Source organism: Onychomys torridus, chromosome 2 (genome assembly GCF_903995425.1).
Source record: "Onychomys torridus chromosome 2, mOncTor1.1, whole genome shotgun sequence".
Classification (NCBI taxonomy): Eukaryota; Metazoa; Chordata; class Mammalia; order Rodentia; family Cricetidae; genus Onychomys; species Onychomys torridus.
Genome location: NC_050444.1, coordinates 46963653 through 46980496, shown reverse-complemented (window position 1 = coordinate 46980496; position 16844 = coordinate 46963653). Strand labels below are relative to the sequence as shown.

Genomic DNA, 16844 nt, shown 5'->3' with positions numbered 1-16844 from the left:
AATATCTTGATTTATAACTAGGTTGTAATCCAAATAGGAAACAGGTGGAATCACAACTGGGTATGGTGCCTTGGATATTAATGGCTTGGCTCAGCCGTGGAATTTCTAAAGCTGTATACACTTTTTTGTCTTAATTATGCATTCATTAAAAGCTTTTATACCCCACAGAATAAAGTAAATATTTTTTGATCTTCATAGTGTGCTCCCAGACTGTAGATTTGCACAGCAGGGTCTTGATAATCTGAATAAATTGTATTTCCCCAAGGACTTTATCTTTCAAATAAGGTCATAAAGAAATGCAGCTCCCCCATCCTTGAATTTCTCAATGTGCCTTTTCTGCCTGAGAAATGGAGTATATTATAGTAACAGACACATGTTTGTGGTCCACTATATTGTCTCAGTCTGTTATTCTCATTTATTGCTGAGGTTGGTTTCTTTTTTTAAGCTCAAGGACCATTTTATTCAAACTTGAATGAACAAAAAGAGGAAAGGTGAGCTGTTCAGCTGCAGAGAAGAGCAGCCTGAAGAACAGGAAGAAAGAAAGGCAAACCTTTTAAGTTGGGTCCAAGAAAGCAGGCGGGTGCCATGTTGGAGATCTGTGTAGAGTTGTCTGGGAGATGGAGGGTCTTCAGAAACAGTAGGAAAGTCTAGAGGGTCAGGGCAAACATGTTTAGGATTTTGGTTGATATGCAAACAAGAAATAGAAAGGGAAACAGAAAAGCCACCCATTATTAGTTAGAACTCAGAAAAGCAGGGTCAGCAATGAAGCTTTATAAGCAAGTAGTGGTAAAGTGTTTATACACACAAGAAAAATAATGATTTTTACCTGAGGGCTGTGGTTTTTGATGATCCTTATTGAAAAGCAAAGTGTTGTTTGGTATTCAGCGTTTCCTTCCTTCCTTTCACCCAGTCAGTGAGTCAAATTGGAAGAAGAGGTAAAGCTCTTGCTGAAGCACCATTGACAGTAATTTTAAAGGAAATATCAGTTACAATAACTATTGCTTATTTAGACCCCATTCTGAGGATGTCACTGTACATGTGTTTCTAGAACACTCATCACATTTCTAGAACACATTATCACTTTTCCTAGTCTTTAGATATAAAAATTTGACTTGAGATGCTGTCCACTGGCTGGGACCATTTAGGAGGCTCAACTTCAAATTACATCCTTTTACTAAAATTCTAAACTAATGATGCCATCAGTGCCTTTATGACCCAATGAAGAAGACAGAAAATAAAAAGTTAGAAACCCAAATAAGTGTCCACAATCATTTGAACTTACAATATATTTTGAGTCATCAGGAACAAGATGGCAGTGTATCCATTTTTAATGGCACCTTGCAAGTAGCAGACAGTTGTCAACATTTTTATGAATGTTTTCTTTTGTGTTTAGGATGCCATATTTAGCTAATACTCAGTCTGTGTTCTGTTACCTGATTGTTTAATATTAGGATATTTAATACATTTAGTTAGCATTTGATAAATTACCTTTAAATTCTTAAAGTGTTTCAGTATTTGTAGAGCAGGGGAGTCTGTTTTACTGTGAACCAAGAAATAAGATTAGTAAAAGCTACATTTTTACAGATACACTGTTTTACTTGCCTTCCATCAATTAAAACTTAACAAGTAGAGACTTTGTGAGGGATAAAGAAGATATAAATAAATAAAGACACAGTCTGCCCCTGAGGGAAAGGTCCAATGACTTGGGCAGCCAGTGTTTGAAAGGTCAGAAAAGAAGCAGTCATCCAAGCTCGAGTGCTTTGCCATCCCAAGGAAGGAATCAGTCAGATCTGGGTGGTCCACATGAGAAGAGTATTAAAGCTGAAGACCTGCTTTACAATCCTTTTAGCCTGTTGTTTTGGTCTTTAAGTGCTTTGCAAACAATAATCATTTGGGATGAGGAAAATTATGAGAGAATTCATCCCTGCTTGAAACTGTATGTTATAGTTCTGGCTAACACTATGGACACTAGATTTTTCTAATCATCACTAAAACCAAGAAAAATAAGATTCTCTTTCAACATTTTGGAGAGAGAGAAAATAATTTGACATGGGTCAGATCAGAAGACCCAAGATGCACTGCAGCAGCCAGCCTTTGTTTATCATAGGTGGCCATTCTACTCTTTACTTATTATGTGAAAACTCTGTCACCTAGATAGCATTGTGAGATATTTTCTTGAATTTAGATCAAGTATTTGAGAATATCTTTCTCAATTAATAAGTCATATCTATAATGAAGTTGTTACCTCTTCCATGACAGTCATGGATATGCCTTACAACTTTTTTTATAATATAACAAATATTTTCCATTTACAACAAATGGGAAGATTATTAGGATATTGATGATGATTAGGATATTGTAGAATTTGCAAATCCTAAAATGTAAGAGTTACTTTCTGCTGCAGATGACTCCTGAATTACAATGATTTGAGTCTCAGTTTTACTATGGTGTAGCAGTGACACACTGGTAGAATAAGGCATGCTTTACATGTTGACCTTTTCCTGAGACTAGCCATGTGTCTTGTGATAAGCTCTAGTTATGCTGTACAGTGGTGTTGAGCCATAGCTCCCAGTTAGCCTCACAATCTCTAGGGTAAGCAACCCACAGTCTGCAGAACTCTGGAACAGAGATATGAGATGTGGCAATTAAGTGTATAGTGTATTTTCAACTACTGTATTTTCAATATAAAATAGATTTATAAAGAGGTAACCCAATCATAAGCATTAGAGTTTAGTTGGTAACAAAGTGTCCTAGCCCCTTACTATATAATACTTGGCATATGGTCTCAGTAAATAGCTGACATGGAGTCTTAATTTCACTTTGAGTTGACAGAACTACTAACAGAGCTATGCTGATTTTAATAGAATATTGGGCTTTTTGAAATAATTTTGAGTCATTTTATACTTTCTTGATTTCATACCCAAGGTGACCTTTTCTTTAGCACAGAAAAAAATTATCTGAAATATTATTCAATTTGCCCATCTTAGAGGTAAAAATTCTGGAAATCAAAAATGGAACTTCTGTTTACTTTACTCTTGAAAAATATTTAATATTTTCCTCAATCCAAGTCATAGTTTTCACACTGATAGTATGTGTTGTTGGTGCTTATTATTCTTTCACAAGTCAGTGACATTCTTAGAACTAAATGAGGGAAGAAGAGAAATAGCCATTATTCAGGTGCTGTGTCAATCAGATTTCTCACCAGTAAGTGAAGGCATCTCTATGGTTTTCTGCTGTTTTTGTTTGTTTGTTTGCTCATTTATTTAAATCTAGGGCCCCTGGATTTGAGCTATCATGTTTTGGGGCAGGCATTGGAATAGAATACAGTAGATGTGATCACATGATAACAAATTTTTCCTGTGTTTTATATAACTCCTGTGTCAGGAGTATGATTACATTGCAGAGCTGGGTGGGCAAGGAGCTACTGACAGGCCCGGAGGCCATCAGAGTAGCTGAAACTCCATGGACATTGTTTCTGAAACACGGATCACTGACTGGCAGATTGTATTACAGTTGGTCCAGAGAGCATATCCTTTCACTATGGCACACAGAAGCTGGGCCATCACTCGTAGGCGGAGCATATGCAGACTCCTAATTTGCAATGATTTGAGTCTCAGTTTTACTATGGTGTAGCAGTGACACACCAGTAAAATAAGGCATGCTTTGCATGTTGAGCTTTTCCCAAGGCTAGCCATGTGCCTTGTGATAAGCTCTAGTTATGCTGTACAGTGGTGTTGAGCCATAGCTCCCAGTTAGCCTCACAATCTCTAAGGAAAGCAACCCACAGTCTGCAGAACTCTGGGACAGAGCTATAAGATGTGGCAATTAAGTGTATAGTGTATTTTCAACTACTGTATTTTCAATATAAAATAGATTTATAAAGAGGTAACCCAATCATAAGCATTGGAGTATATATAAGATTTCATATTTCTGCTACCCAAGAAGATCAGTGGAATGCATGTGAATCTAGATGACATTATCTGAGGGATAGGTTTACAGCTACTTTGAATTACAGAGCAAAGTTGTTATAGAAATGTCATTATCATCTTAGCTGAAATACTAAGAAATGCATTAGAATTTTTTGCCAGTGACACCCATCCTCATTCATGGGTCAGTGAGACCCATGAACAGATATCACAGAGGCCAAGATAGTCATTCTCTCATTGCCTTCCCTGTTTTGGGAAGATGGCAGGAGGGTAGCAGGGTCAACCAGACACCTCAGGCTCACTTGCTTCCTCCCACCCATGTCTTAACCATATGACCGTTATGTCTTAAAGGGATAATTATATTGACTATAATCCAAAGTAAGGCAGTAGTTAGCTTTTTTGTGAGTTTTTTTCCCTCTGAGTTTCCCAAGAATAACTAATCTTAATCTAAAGAATAACTCTTCTAAGAATTTCACAGGAATAAGCCATAGAAAAAGTCCAAATGTGGGAAATTTGTGTTTTTGTGAGTTATTGAAATTGGAAAAGTAGCATTTAGTCTATAGCTAGTAGAGTGTTGGGGACATACTTTGTGACTGTTCTGTAATTGAACTTGTCATTCGTATCATAAGAAACAAGTAGAAGGGAAAAGAGAAGCCAAATAGCTCTGAACCAAGGAAAAATAAATATTATTTTAAAAGATTCCCTGAAGAACAACAATGTGTGCCCTATAATTCTGAATAAAAACTAAATTTCAAGTGAGAAACTGTGTAACAGAAATCAAACCTTTTTAGAAGGAAGAGAAAGGCTTTCTTTTACTCATGAGACTTTCTTTTTGCTGAGTTGTGATTTCCATTCAAACCTCCTGCCTTCCATGCATGCTCTGAGTTTTTAAAACCACAGGATGTAAAAGAATGGAAACAATCTCATAATTAAGGTGAAAGTCACTTGGAAAGTGTCAAAATACTGTTGGTCCAAGTAGTCAGTTGGTGGAAAACTTATTCTTTCTTAGACTGAATGAAGTTTAGGGTTTGTTAAACTATTTTTTCTCAGAGAAGAATGCTTGCAATCTGCCTGTCCATTGTGTGTACCTGTACATTGTATTTTACAGTATCATCAACTGGAATTATTATTACCAGGTGGTCTTCTTGGAAACTGGAGTGACCACTGGTTTTGTCTTTGTGCATGTGAGAAGGCTGGAATGTGTCTGGGTGTGGTAGCTGACACAGTTTTCCCATGTATTTGGGACGCAGAGGTAGGAAGATTTTCATGAACTCAAGGCTACACAGCATGGGCTACATAGTGATTTTCAGGCCAGCCTGGGCTACAGAATGAAAACTTGTCTCAAGAAAGAAAAGAAAGAAAAAGTGTTGTATGATATTTTGTTTGTTTTCTGACAAATAAAGCTTGCCTGAAGATCAAAGGGCAGAGCTAGCCACTAGTAAACCATAGAGACCCCACAGGGGTGTCTCATGTGGTTAATCCCAGCACTTGGGAGGCTCATGCCTTTAATCCCAGCACTCAGGAGGCAGAAAGAAAAAGTGATAAGGATGGGTAGAGACAGAATTTCAGCTCTTATGATCTAAAGATCCATAGAGGTAAGAAGTCACTGGTAGTTGTTCCTCTGCTTCTCTGATCTTTTAGGTTATTACCCCAATATATGACTCCTGCTTTTTATTGATAAGACTAATTAGGTTCACTTTTCAAAAAAGAAAAAAATGAGAGAAAGTAAATAGGTAAGATTAGGGATGCTAGTGAAGTATAAAAAGTGGCCTGCTTTGGATGAAGTTCAGAATTAGCTGGACATGTTGGAAAGACATAGGCTATTTTGTCCACTTAATTTTAAGTAAACAAACAAACAAACAAACAAACAAAAACCTTTGGACTTTCTTCATTAAGCTCACATGTTGACCACCTACCTGCTGCATGGTGAATACCAGGATGGTATCCAGGTGGATACATGAAGAATGACCATAATCCTTGCCACCAAGGGCCTTGGATATGTGGAGGGATATAGATTTGTAACAGGTACTTCAGAAATACCTGCTAGAAATCTGCAGAGGGGAGGGTAGAAGCCCAAAGAGAATGTGATCAATTTGGCCTGAACCAGGGAAATTGAAAAAATAAAGTGAGATTTTTTTCATTCATTCATTCATTCATTCATTCATTCACTCATCCATTCAGCATGTACCTGACATTTGGAGTAGAACAGTAGACAAGACTGGCAGGTTGTCTTCCCCAAGGACTAATTTATTGGGGGCTGGACATGCACATATAAATACAGGTACATGTAGAAGATAATTACAGATGGGGATGAGTATTGAGAGCAGACAAAGTAGAATAATGTGATCACCACATGGAGACAGAGAGGGGCATGCTGAGCATGATGCTTAGGAAAAAGAAAAGAAACTGTATTCCTTATTCAAAAGAAATTAGCACCTGCTGCTTCCCAAGTCTGGAACATTGTTCTTGCAGTTCCAGCTCCATCTTATTCTAAAATGTAGGTTCCATGATTTAATAAGTTATAGTGAGGCCAACAAATAAGGAGACAATTCTTATTTAAATGATAGTTTGAGCTGGTGTGATGGCTCTTGGCACTGCTAAGGGCACTTGCCTAAGCCTGATTCCTTGAGTTCAAGTTCAATCCCTGAGACCCACATGATTTAAGGAGAGAAACAACTCCCAGAAAATGTCTTCTTATCTCCTCACAGCCTGCCACTTGTGTGCACCTATGCACAAACACACACACACACACACACACACACACACACACACACACACGCATTAATTAATAAAGTAAAACATTTAAAATCTTAAAAGGTACAAACATCAAGAGAACTGGTCAAGTGTAAACACCCAGAGGATGGGAAGAAATAGAAAACTCTAGTAGATGAACATCCCCTATCTCCCTAAGTCAGTGTCTAGTCTTCCTTCAGCTGTCAGCCCCATGTTCTCAGTAAACCCTTAGTAACTTTTCATTGCGAATCAAACTCCTGCTACAGCCACCCAACCTCGTGATCTACCCTTTGGAGTGTTTACTTCAGTTATATATTTTTTTCATTTATTGATAAGGGGGTAGACACACAGACAGACAGATCTTCCAGAAGACTGCCCTCGACAAGGATTGGTGCTCATCCATCATTGGTTGCAGTGTTTTTCAGTGCCCATTGTGTTCGTCCCTTTTGTTGTCAATGTGCAGAAGGTTGTCACAGCTGGAGCCAAGCCAGTCTGGTTAGTGATACTGCTCTGCAGGATGAGAAACTCAGCAGGGTCCAGGTCATAGAAGACAGTGCAGTGTTTTCAGTCTTACTTTTTTCCTATAAGCAAATGGGAGTCTGTTACTAAGCTTTTAAAAATTCTCTTAAAAAGTTTTGCTTATATAAATGAGAAATGACTTTATGGAATAGTTGTTAAAGAGTGATGGGGCCCAAGGGGTTTATGGACATAAACTTTTGTTCTGGCTACTTTCTGCTGAAACTGGGGCGTTGTAGGGGCTAAGGTCCAGTCCCCTCCATCTTTGGTGGTGTTTTTAATTTGATTTATATTTAGTTGTTAAATTAGGAAGAACTGAAATGTTGAATTCTTACCTAAGTGTAAGAGATGTATATTTAAGTTTAGTTTTATGTCCTGTAGTTTTTACGTACATTTTCTTTATTATTTGTTATTCAATATGTGTCTAAGTATTTTATTGCTTTAAAATGTCATTTATTTATTCTTTGAAAATTTCATACATGAAGACAATGTATCTGAAGCCTACCCACCCCAACATTCCCCCCTCCCACTCTCTCCAGACAATCCCTAACATATCCCCTCCCCACTTTGGTGCCCCATTCATTCATATATATATATATATATATATATATATATATATATATATATATATAAGTTTTGAGCAGTTCATGGTATGGTCAGATTCCTTCATATAGAGAGAATTGATAATTTGATACCAGAGGCAGGAATTGTAATTTTTGACAGTTCCAGAAGTCCAGACAAGAGATGATAAGGGACATAAAAGAAATGCTAATAAGGAAGAACAGATAGAATTTGGCAATTGACTAGATAGCTGTAAGAGAAGAATATAGGCCAGTGTGGGGGCTTGTGATGATGAAGTCTAAACATGACCATTCTACAAGAAGATACAGAAGAGCTGAGAGTTGATTCAGCAGTTACAAGCACTTATTACTCTAGTAGAGTACCTGGATTCAGTTACAAGTCCAGTTTCAGGGGATCCCACATCCTCTTCTGACTTCTGGGGGCACCAGATGTATGTGGTACACTGACTTTCACACACAAAAAAAATAAATAAATAAATCTAAAATTGTTTAAGGAAGAGAATATACAGAAGAATCAGGTTCACAGAAAATAGGTACATTATGGACATGTGAGGACCATAGGCTATGGGATGGATAGCTGAGAGATGCCCCTTTACAGCTGGTGAGAAAATGGATTCTGCGCTAAGGAAAATGGCTTGGATAGAAATATAGGTTAGAGGACCATGAAATTGTAAATTTTGCACTCGGGCCTGTATTTTCCTTTTTCTTTTGGTCATCTTCTTTCTTCCCTAATGTATTGGTACACTTTATTTCAAGTAATGGGTGTCTAGAGAGGCCATATTCTCCATGCTAACCTTCTTGGCTCAGTGATATGCCACCCCCAGCATGGTTCCAGGGACAGACCTGTCTGGTGAGGCGAGGGAGTGAAGAAATCACCAACAAAGAGACACACAGACACAGAGTAAAGCTGAGATCTGGTAGAGTGGGTTATTTGATTGAGAAGCCTTTGCACACCAGAAGCTCAGCATGTATATGTATATACATGAAACAGAGAGGTGAGGATATTGCATACAGCTGGACAGTCACAAAGAGACCAGTCTTCAGACTTTAAACATCTAGGGAGAGAGAACTATAACTATGGTGAACATTTCCTACACACACTATCAACATCTTCAAATGGTCAGGGAGGAAGGCTTTTCTATCCCTCTGAAATGGTGTTGCCATTTTCCCATGGGTCTGAGGATAAGGTCCTTGCCATGGCTGCCTCATGTCAACAACACACAATCACTCAGGACTTCAACACTCCACTCCCAACAGTGATGAACTTTGGTTTCCAGATACAAAGCCACAGTAGTTTTTAGACTTTCCTGGTTTTGCTCTGACAGGCTCCAATCTGCTCTATAATTTGCATGAGCCCAGTTGTTGTGGGAAGTGCTTTTCAAGAGTTGTATCCATGAGAGCCCTGTGAGTTGATTGGATTTGTTTCATTTGTAAATGGTGAGTAGTGGAAGTCTGGTTGTGGCCTAAGTTTCCTATTGGTAGTACCATGTCTGCATGACTATGGAGACTTGTCGATCTCTACTGTCCTAAGTTGCCTCTGTGTCTGTAGTGTTCTGCCTTGAATACAAGTTGTTTTTTCCTTTGTTTGGGGGGTAGGGCACATGAGCAACTTCTTTTTTATAAAGCCTAGAATATAAATGTGTGTGTGTGCGTGTGTGTGTGTGTGTGTGTGTGTGTGTGTGTGTGTGTACACTGATAGTGATTATCTCTGCCTGATGAACTGATGCATGGTTTTCCTGAAAGCTCAAAGATCCTATCTGCTCCAATAGGCTGAGTGTACACTATGACATTATGGTCTTGGAGAGGTAGGTTCTCTGCTGTGGGATGTTCTATATGCTGTGAATGTGTTGTTCTGATTGGTTGATAAATAAAACGCTGATTAGCCAGTAGCCAGGCAGGAAGTATAGGCAAAATAAGCAGACAAAGAGAATTCTGGGAAGTGGAAGGCTGAGTTAGTAGACACCAGCCCACTGTCCAGGGAGCAGCATATAATGGCACATAGATAACGCCATGGAAAACATGGCAACATATAGATTAACAGAAATGGGCATTCCCCTCAACTTCCCACAGCACACAGTTGAACTACAGAGATGTGAATTTATGTATGGCAAGGTGAAGAGAGGCTTCTGACATAACTGGGAAACACTGGAGATTTGGGGACATTGTTTTTAGGGAGCAATGCAAAGATGGAGCTTAGAGCATCTTTATCTCAAAACTACTGTTTCATACACAGACAGGTACAGTGGCCTTCCCATTTGCTGTTCAGTTATTTATGGCACATAATTCTTGGATTTTTAGTAATGTAGTCCTGAAGAAGATTAAAGGAACCTTTAAAAGAAACACAGTGGGGCTGAGAAGATGGCTCAGTTGTAAAATACTTACTATGCAAGACTGGGAACCTGAGTTTGTATCCTCAGCACCCAGATGGGCATGGCAACCTATATCTGTAACTTCAGTGTTGTAGGGAAGACAAGTGGATCCCTAGAACCCAGTGACTAGTCAGTATCTCCACACTGATGTGTTCCAGGCACAGGGAAAACCCTATCTCAAAAAATAAGGGGTGAAGAGATCAAATAAGACACATAACATACATGAACATCTGGCCTTCACAAACATACACATGCATGTACACATATATGCTTATGAAAATGTACATGAATACACTCACATCAACATGCACATATAATATACACACATATACACATGCAAAACATATACACATTCAAAGGGACTAGGGAGATGATTGGTGGTGCTTTCCAGACAAGCATGAATGTTGACTGGAGTTTGGATTTCTAGAACCCACATAAATGTTAGATGGATGTGGCAGCCTGCCTGTAACCCAGCCTTAGAAAGCAAAGACAGGATCCCAGAGCAAGCTGACTGGGGAGACTAGGCAGATGGGTGAGTTAAGGGTTTCACTGAGAGAGAACTGCTTCAATGAATAGGATGGAAGCGGGATGCAGGATGATTCCAAACGTTAACCTTGAGCCTCCCATATGCATACACACCTAGATACACACCCACCCACAAGCATGCATGTGCCTACATTCAGGCAAACATTCATACACATATGTGCAAACTACACATATGCTGAAATGGAAGAAAATAAAAATAAAAAAAAATAACAAAAACAACATGGGGGGGACATAAATTGGGTGAGTAGGGAGATGGGAAGGATCTAGGAGAAGTGAGGGAAAACATTATCAAATTATATTGTATAAAATTAGATAAAAAGAAAAAAGAACAGCTATTTAAAACCCTTCATTAAAATAATTGTTTAAATTATCTGCACTTTTGAAGTGGACTGCTTTTAAGTTGTGGGCTTATAATAGGAAGAAACCCAAGGTGAGTGCTGAAAGTTAGAAAGACCCTGGTGAACTGTATTCAATTGCCATTCCATATCCAGTTCATGCTTTCTTCACTTGCTGCATGCCCATCGCCTTTGCATTATGGGTGTTTCTGCTCCTGTCCACTCTCCTCTTTGTGCCATGATGCTGGCCACTGAATCAGATGATGCTGGCCACAACTGAATCAGATGATGCTAGCCACTGAATCAGATAATGCTGGCCACTGAATCAGATGATGCTGGCCACTGAATCAGATGATGCTGGCCACTGAAACAGATGATGCTAGCCACTGAATCACAATCCTGCCACTCCTGCAATGGTTGCAAAGCAGGCTTTGGAAGAACAGCAGAGTAATGCTGTATGATACCAAAATATTCTTCAGGGCTCCAAATTAGACGAACTTGCTTCAAAGATGTACTCCATCCCACAGACATGTCTTGAAGTGCACACTAGAATCTCCTATTCTTTCCTGCTAGTCTAGTACTTACCAAGCCTAAAAAGTAAACTTTGAAGGAAAATTTTAAGTATACTTGAAAAGCTAATCCTGTAACTCCTATATTCCTTTGATAAAATGTGAATAAGAAGCCAGGCTATTTTTGAGGGAAAAGCATGAGCGAATCCTCAGATGTTGCATTATAGTGGACTTCAGTGGTCATCTGTTTTGATAATCAGCACTTGGAAGATAAGCATTTAGTCCTTTAAAACTTGATGGCAAATAGACCTATCGAGAATCTTATAGTTGGGGCTCCCCTGAAGTTTCATCAGAGAAGTGTTTTTGTTTGTTTGGCTTTTGTTTTGTTTTGTTTTGTTTTTTTTTGTTTTTTGTTTTCAGTACATTGTGGTTAACACAGAGAACCACAGCTGGTCAGCATTAAGAGAATAAGATACTGTGAAGTGTTCAGTAAATGGGACCTCTGTATCATACCCCTCCTTTCAAGTTAATGAGCATCGTGGAAGAGGTGGAGAGCCTGAGCAGTAGATTTCTGTAGTGACACAGTACTTGCTGGACATGACAGGGCTATTATCCATATGAACCCCCAGCTCAGCAGCTGTGACAGCATGTACAAGACCTGGACAATATCAAGCCAGCTAAAACCCCAGCATGGATAGGAAAGATTTGTGAAGTCCCACCCTTAACTGAGGCACAACTGGAATCTATTGACTGCTAGGGGAGGGGAGTCAATTATTCTTTATGGATGTGGCCCCTAAGAGGCAACCATGCTCCAGGAGGTTGTCCTACACCCAAGCAGATATAGGCAACACTAAGTAGACTCTGGTTATAAAAAAAAAAAAAAAAAAAAAAAAAAAAAAAAACAGAACATGTGAACTTGTGGTATATTCAGTCCCATAGTATTTGAGCATTTAAATGAGTATCGGATTTTTAAAATACTCATTTAAACCGGAAATTATGTATCTAATAATGGGATAAATATTGTTAGAATTTTTAACAATCTTAGAAAACTAGAAAAAGGAAATACATCGTGTTTAATTAAATAGGTCTGTGGAATAAATGGATGTCTCATAGCATCCTCCAGTCCTGCTCTTACAAAACACTGCCCACATATAAGTGACTATGAAGTAAGAGGGAAGGGAATCTAATACACCATTATTCTTATTCTACTTAAGTAGGCAAGCTTTCTATCAACACATGTGTGTACCACCCTGGCTCTCACAGGAGCACAGTAAAAGGAGTTCCCAGGGGCTACAGCTTTATGGATATAATTTCCTAGAATCCTGACTATACGTTTGAGAACATGGCTTCAGAATCTTAGAGAATAAGTAAAAGGAATGTTACTGGTGTTCTGAATGTTCAAGACTAACAAAACAAGGTCCATGTTTAGGGGGATTTGATAGATATTCAAAATATGAGTCTTTTCTGTGAGATTAACTCATTTGCTAAGATGTACCTGTCTTTCAATTCCATTAAGTCAGGATGGGTTGTTTTTATGTACAGACATACTGAGGCTGAAGTTTCAGAAACAATGCAAAGTCAGTGTGTCTTTGAGTTTGTACTTAATCCTCAATCCCCACTTAACTGTTCTTGTATTACCTTCAGTAGACAAAGAGCTAAACTGCAGGCCTGGTAAAACAATGATTGTCCTTGTATTAGTCAGAGTTCTCTAGAGGACAGATAGAACTGATGTGTGTGTGTGTGTGTGTGTGTGTGTGTGTGTGTGTGTGTGTGTGTGTGTGTATTTACATTTACACAGGGGATTTATTAGAATGACTTACAGGCTGTGGTCCAGCAAGTCCAATAAGGCTGTTTACTCACAGAAAGTCCCAGATTCCAATAGTTGTTCACTGCGTTAGGCTGGGTGCTCAGCTTGTCTTCAGTATGCAATGGAATCCTGAAGAAGTAGTCTCTGATGCCAGTGAAGGGTGAAGGGAGAGTAAAGGCAAGCAGGCAAAAATCAAAAGCTTCTTTTATTCTTGTCCTTCATAAAGGCTACCATAAGAGGGTGTGGCCCATATTTAAAGCTTTGAAGGAGGGGTAGGATACAGATGTCCAACCTCAAATCAACTAGAAATTCCCCACAGGTATGTCCAGCAGCCTGGATATTTAGTTAATTCCAGATGTAGTTAAGCTGACAACTAAGAATACCCATCATAGTCTTTATTGGTAAGGACTTCTAAATGCTTCCAAAAAGTTGCAAAGTAGCATTTCAGCCATCAAAAACCAGGACACCCTTTCAGGAAATCCCCTTTAAAGATGTCTTTAAGAAGATGGGTTTAGGGCTGGAGAGATGGCTCAGCCGTTAAAGGCTAGGCTCACAACCAAAAATATAAGAAGATGGGTTTAGGGCCTGGAGAGATGGCTTAGCGGTGAAGAGAACTCTGCTCTTCCTGAGGACCAGGGTTCAGTTCCCAGCACCCATACAGCAGCTCACTACTGTCTACAACTCCAGTTCCATGGGATTCCTCATACAGACATGCATGCAGGCAAAACACCAATGTGCATGATATAAAAATAAATAAGTTATTTAAAAAAGAATATGGGTTGAGGGCTAAGAAAAACTTAGAGCCTTATAATTGGTGGGGTAAGGGGATGGCCTTAATATTAATGCCCCTCACTTCCTGTTATGAAAATAGTGGTGAGTGGACCTAATTTCTTGCCTATTCTATGTGGATTCCTAAGAGACTCTTTTTTTTATTTTTATTTTTTGGCACCCAGGAACTAAATAGCTTTAATTACTTGGATCTGTACAGACTTGCTGACCTCTTTCACCTCACTTTGTTGGAGAAGGCAGTGATTGATTTCCTAGTGAAGCATCTCTCAGAGCTCCTGAAGAGCCGCCCAGAGGATGTTCTCACGCTGCCCTACTGCCTGCTTCAGGAGGTACTGAAGAGCGACCGCCTGACCTCCCTGAGCGAGGAGCAGATCTGGCAGGTAAGGGCATGCTGCCTGGCCTCGGAGAGGCGTGCCATGATTAAAAAGGGAAGGATTCAGGTGCAACAACCACTATTTGATGAGGCTTGGCTGCCAGATATATTGAAGTCCTGCTCCTGCGGTGGGCAAGTCATTGGTGGACACCCGCCAGTCTGCAGCCCATCTTGGAAAGAGACCAGCACTGTGGCTTCCTCAAACCTAGGTAAATCAGAAAAGGGAAGGGATTTTTCCCTTGAAACCTAAACCACTTCTTAAGCTGACTATGAGCAAAATGGGTTATGAAACAATTTAATACATATTTATGTCAAAGAAACAAAAGGAATTCGGAGTTTTGGGGAAAATCACTCATAAATATTTCTTTTATAAATTATTTTAATGATAAAAACTTAGAAATAGCTTTTAGTAATTCAAATAAACTTTTTCATTTGAGTTTTTAGCTAATTTGTAGATAACTTATTAGTTAATGAGTTTTGAGGTTCGCTAATTTTTATGCTTGTAAGTTTGGGCGAAGGACTTGTCTACAAGTCAATGATGTGAAGGTAAACAGGTAAATTAATACAAGTAGTCATAGGTAAACACAAGTGTTCAAACATGGTTGTACTCTGGAATCTTCGGCATTTTTAAAATACTTGGCTTGGAGTCCATTCCAAAAATTCCTAAGAGTATAGTGTGCATGTCTAGGGAATTTGGACTTTTTTTTGAAAGTTGTTTCTTTTATTGTTAAGGCTAATAAAATTACATTATTTCTCCCTTCCTTTTCCTCTCTCCAAACCCCTCTTGCTTGCTTTCTAATCTGTGGCCTTTTTTCCATTAATTGTTGTTACATGCATTTAAGTATGTGTATATATATAAATACTAAATACAACCTGCTTGCTCTGTACAATGTTACCTGTATTGCGTTTTTTAGGGCTGACCATTTGGTACTGGATAACCAGTGGGTGTACTCTTCCCTGGGGAAGACTATTGCTCCTGCTCTCAGATTCCTTGCTTGCCTGTAGTTCTGTTGTAGGGTTGAACTCAGCCTTGTGGGTTTTCCCTCCCTCCATGTGGGCATGTGTATTGTCACCTTTCTTTGGGTGATCACGTGGGTGAGACTTTAGGGTGTAGCCTCTGATGTCTCTAGGAGACATAATTGCACAGCAAGCTTCCTGATCCTCTGGCTCTAACACTCTTTCTGCCTCCTCTTCCAACATGTTCCCTGAACCTCAGCTGTGGGAGTGTTTGGTTTTTGTTTTGTTTTATGGCCTGGCTGGAGGAAGTGTGTATGGGTTGGGCTTATTCCCAGTTTGTGTTCTGTTTCCTCTCCTGCCACCATAGCTTTGCTCTACCATCTTGGAGTCTATGTAACCATAAGCCCCAACAAACCATTTCCCTAGTTGCCTTGGTCATGGTGTTTCATTTTAGCTATAGAAAGGAAACATACATAATTTTTTCACTATTTGGCTATGCATATTCCAAGATAATTTATTTTCATCTTTTTATTTTTGTCTTTTAAAGATTTTGTTTTGCCTTCATTAAGAAATTCCCAGCACCCACATGGCAGCTCACAACTATCTGTAACTCCTGATCCAGAGGATCTAATGCCCTCACACAGGCATACCTGCAGGCAAAACATCAATGTACATAAAATAAAAGATAAATTTTAAAAACAACTAAAATTCAGCTATACTTTGTAGCAGTTCTTATTAATAAAATCAAACCTGAGCCAGGTATTGGGGTGAATGCTGGAAGATCAGAGAGACAGAACAGGCCACAGCTAACTCACCTCACCAAATTCTAATCTGATCCTGTTTCCTCAGACTGGAAACCTCTGTGTCCTTATCAGAATGGGTCTTAGCTGAACTGATGCTCCAAAGCCTAAAAGCTTAACCAGCCAAATGCTTCTAGTTTCTGGCCTTCATGCCTTATATACCTTTCTGCTTTATACCATCACTCCCTGGGATTAAAGGCTTGCTTTCTGGGATTAAAGGCATGAGTCACCATGCTTAGCTGTATCCTTGAACGGATGGATTTCTGCCTCTGGAATGCTAGGATTAAAGGCATGTGCTACCACTGCCTATCCTCATATGTAATATTGTGGCTGTTCTGTCTCTGACCCCAGACAAGTTTATTAGGGTGCACAGTATTTGGGGGAACACAGTACCACCACAGTACTTATTTTTGACCACTTGCACAGCCCTGATCCAGGGGGAGGGTCTTGGACCTGCTTCAACTGAATATACCAGGTTTGTAGACTCCTCCCTTTTCAGAGGAGGGATTGGGGGGGGGGTTCGTTGAGGAGAGGGAGGTTGGAGGGGGAGAGGGAAGAAGAAAGAGAGGGGGACTTGTGGTTGGTATATAATGTGGGAGTATC

General features: G+C 39.4%; 1 protein-coding gene across 6 annotated transcripts in view; it reads left to right on the top strand.

Annotated features, from left to right (window-relative positions):
* Positions 1-16844, top strand: part of Klhl32 (kelch like family member 32) — a 243202-nt gene that overhangs the window by 159323 nt on the left and 67035 nt on the right. For 4 of the 6 annotated variants that reach the window (XR_004944214.1, XR_004944213.1, XM_036177988.1 and 1 more), the window contains one exon: positions 14276-14491. Coding sequence is in view for 1 of the 6 variants with exons in the window: in XM_036177988.1 (XP_036033881.1) it covers positions 14276-14491 (216 nt within the window). In the remaining 5 variants the exon portion in view is untranslated. Of the gene's footprint in view, positions 1-14275; positions 14492-16844 lie in introns of those variants that run through there. The other 2 variants (XM_036177990.1, XM_036177991.1) reach the window with 2 other exon arrangements.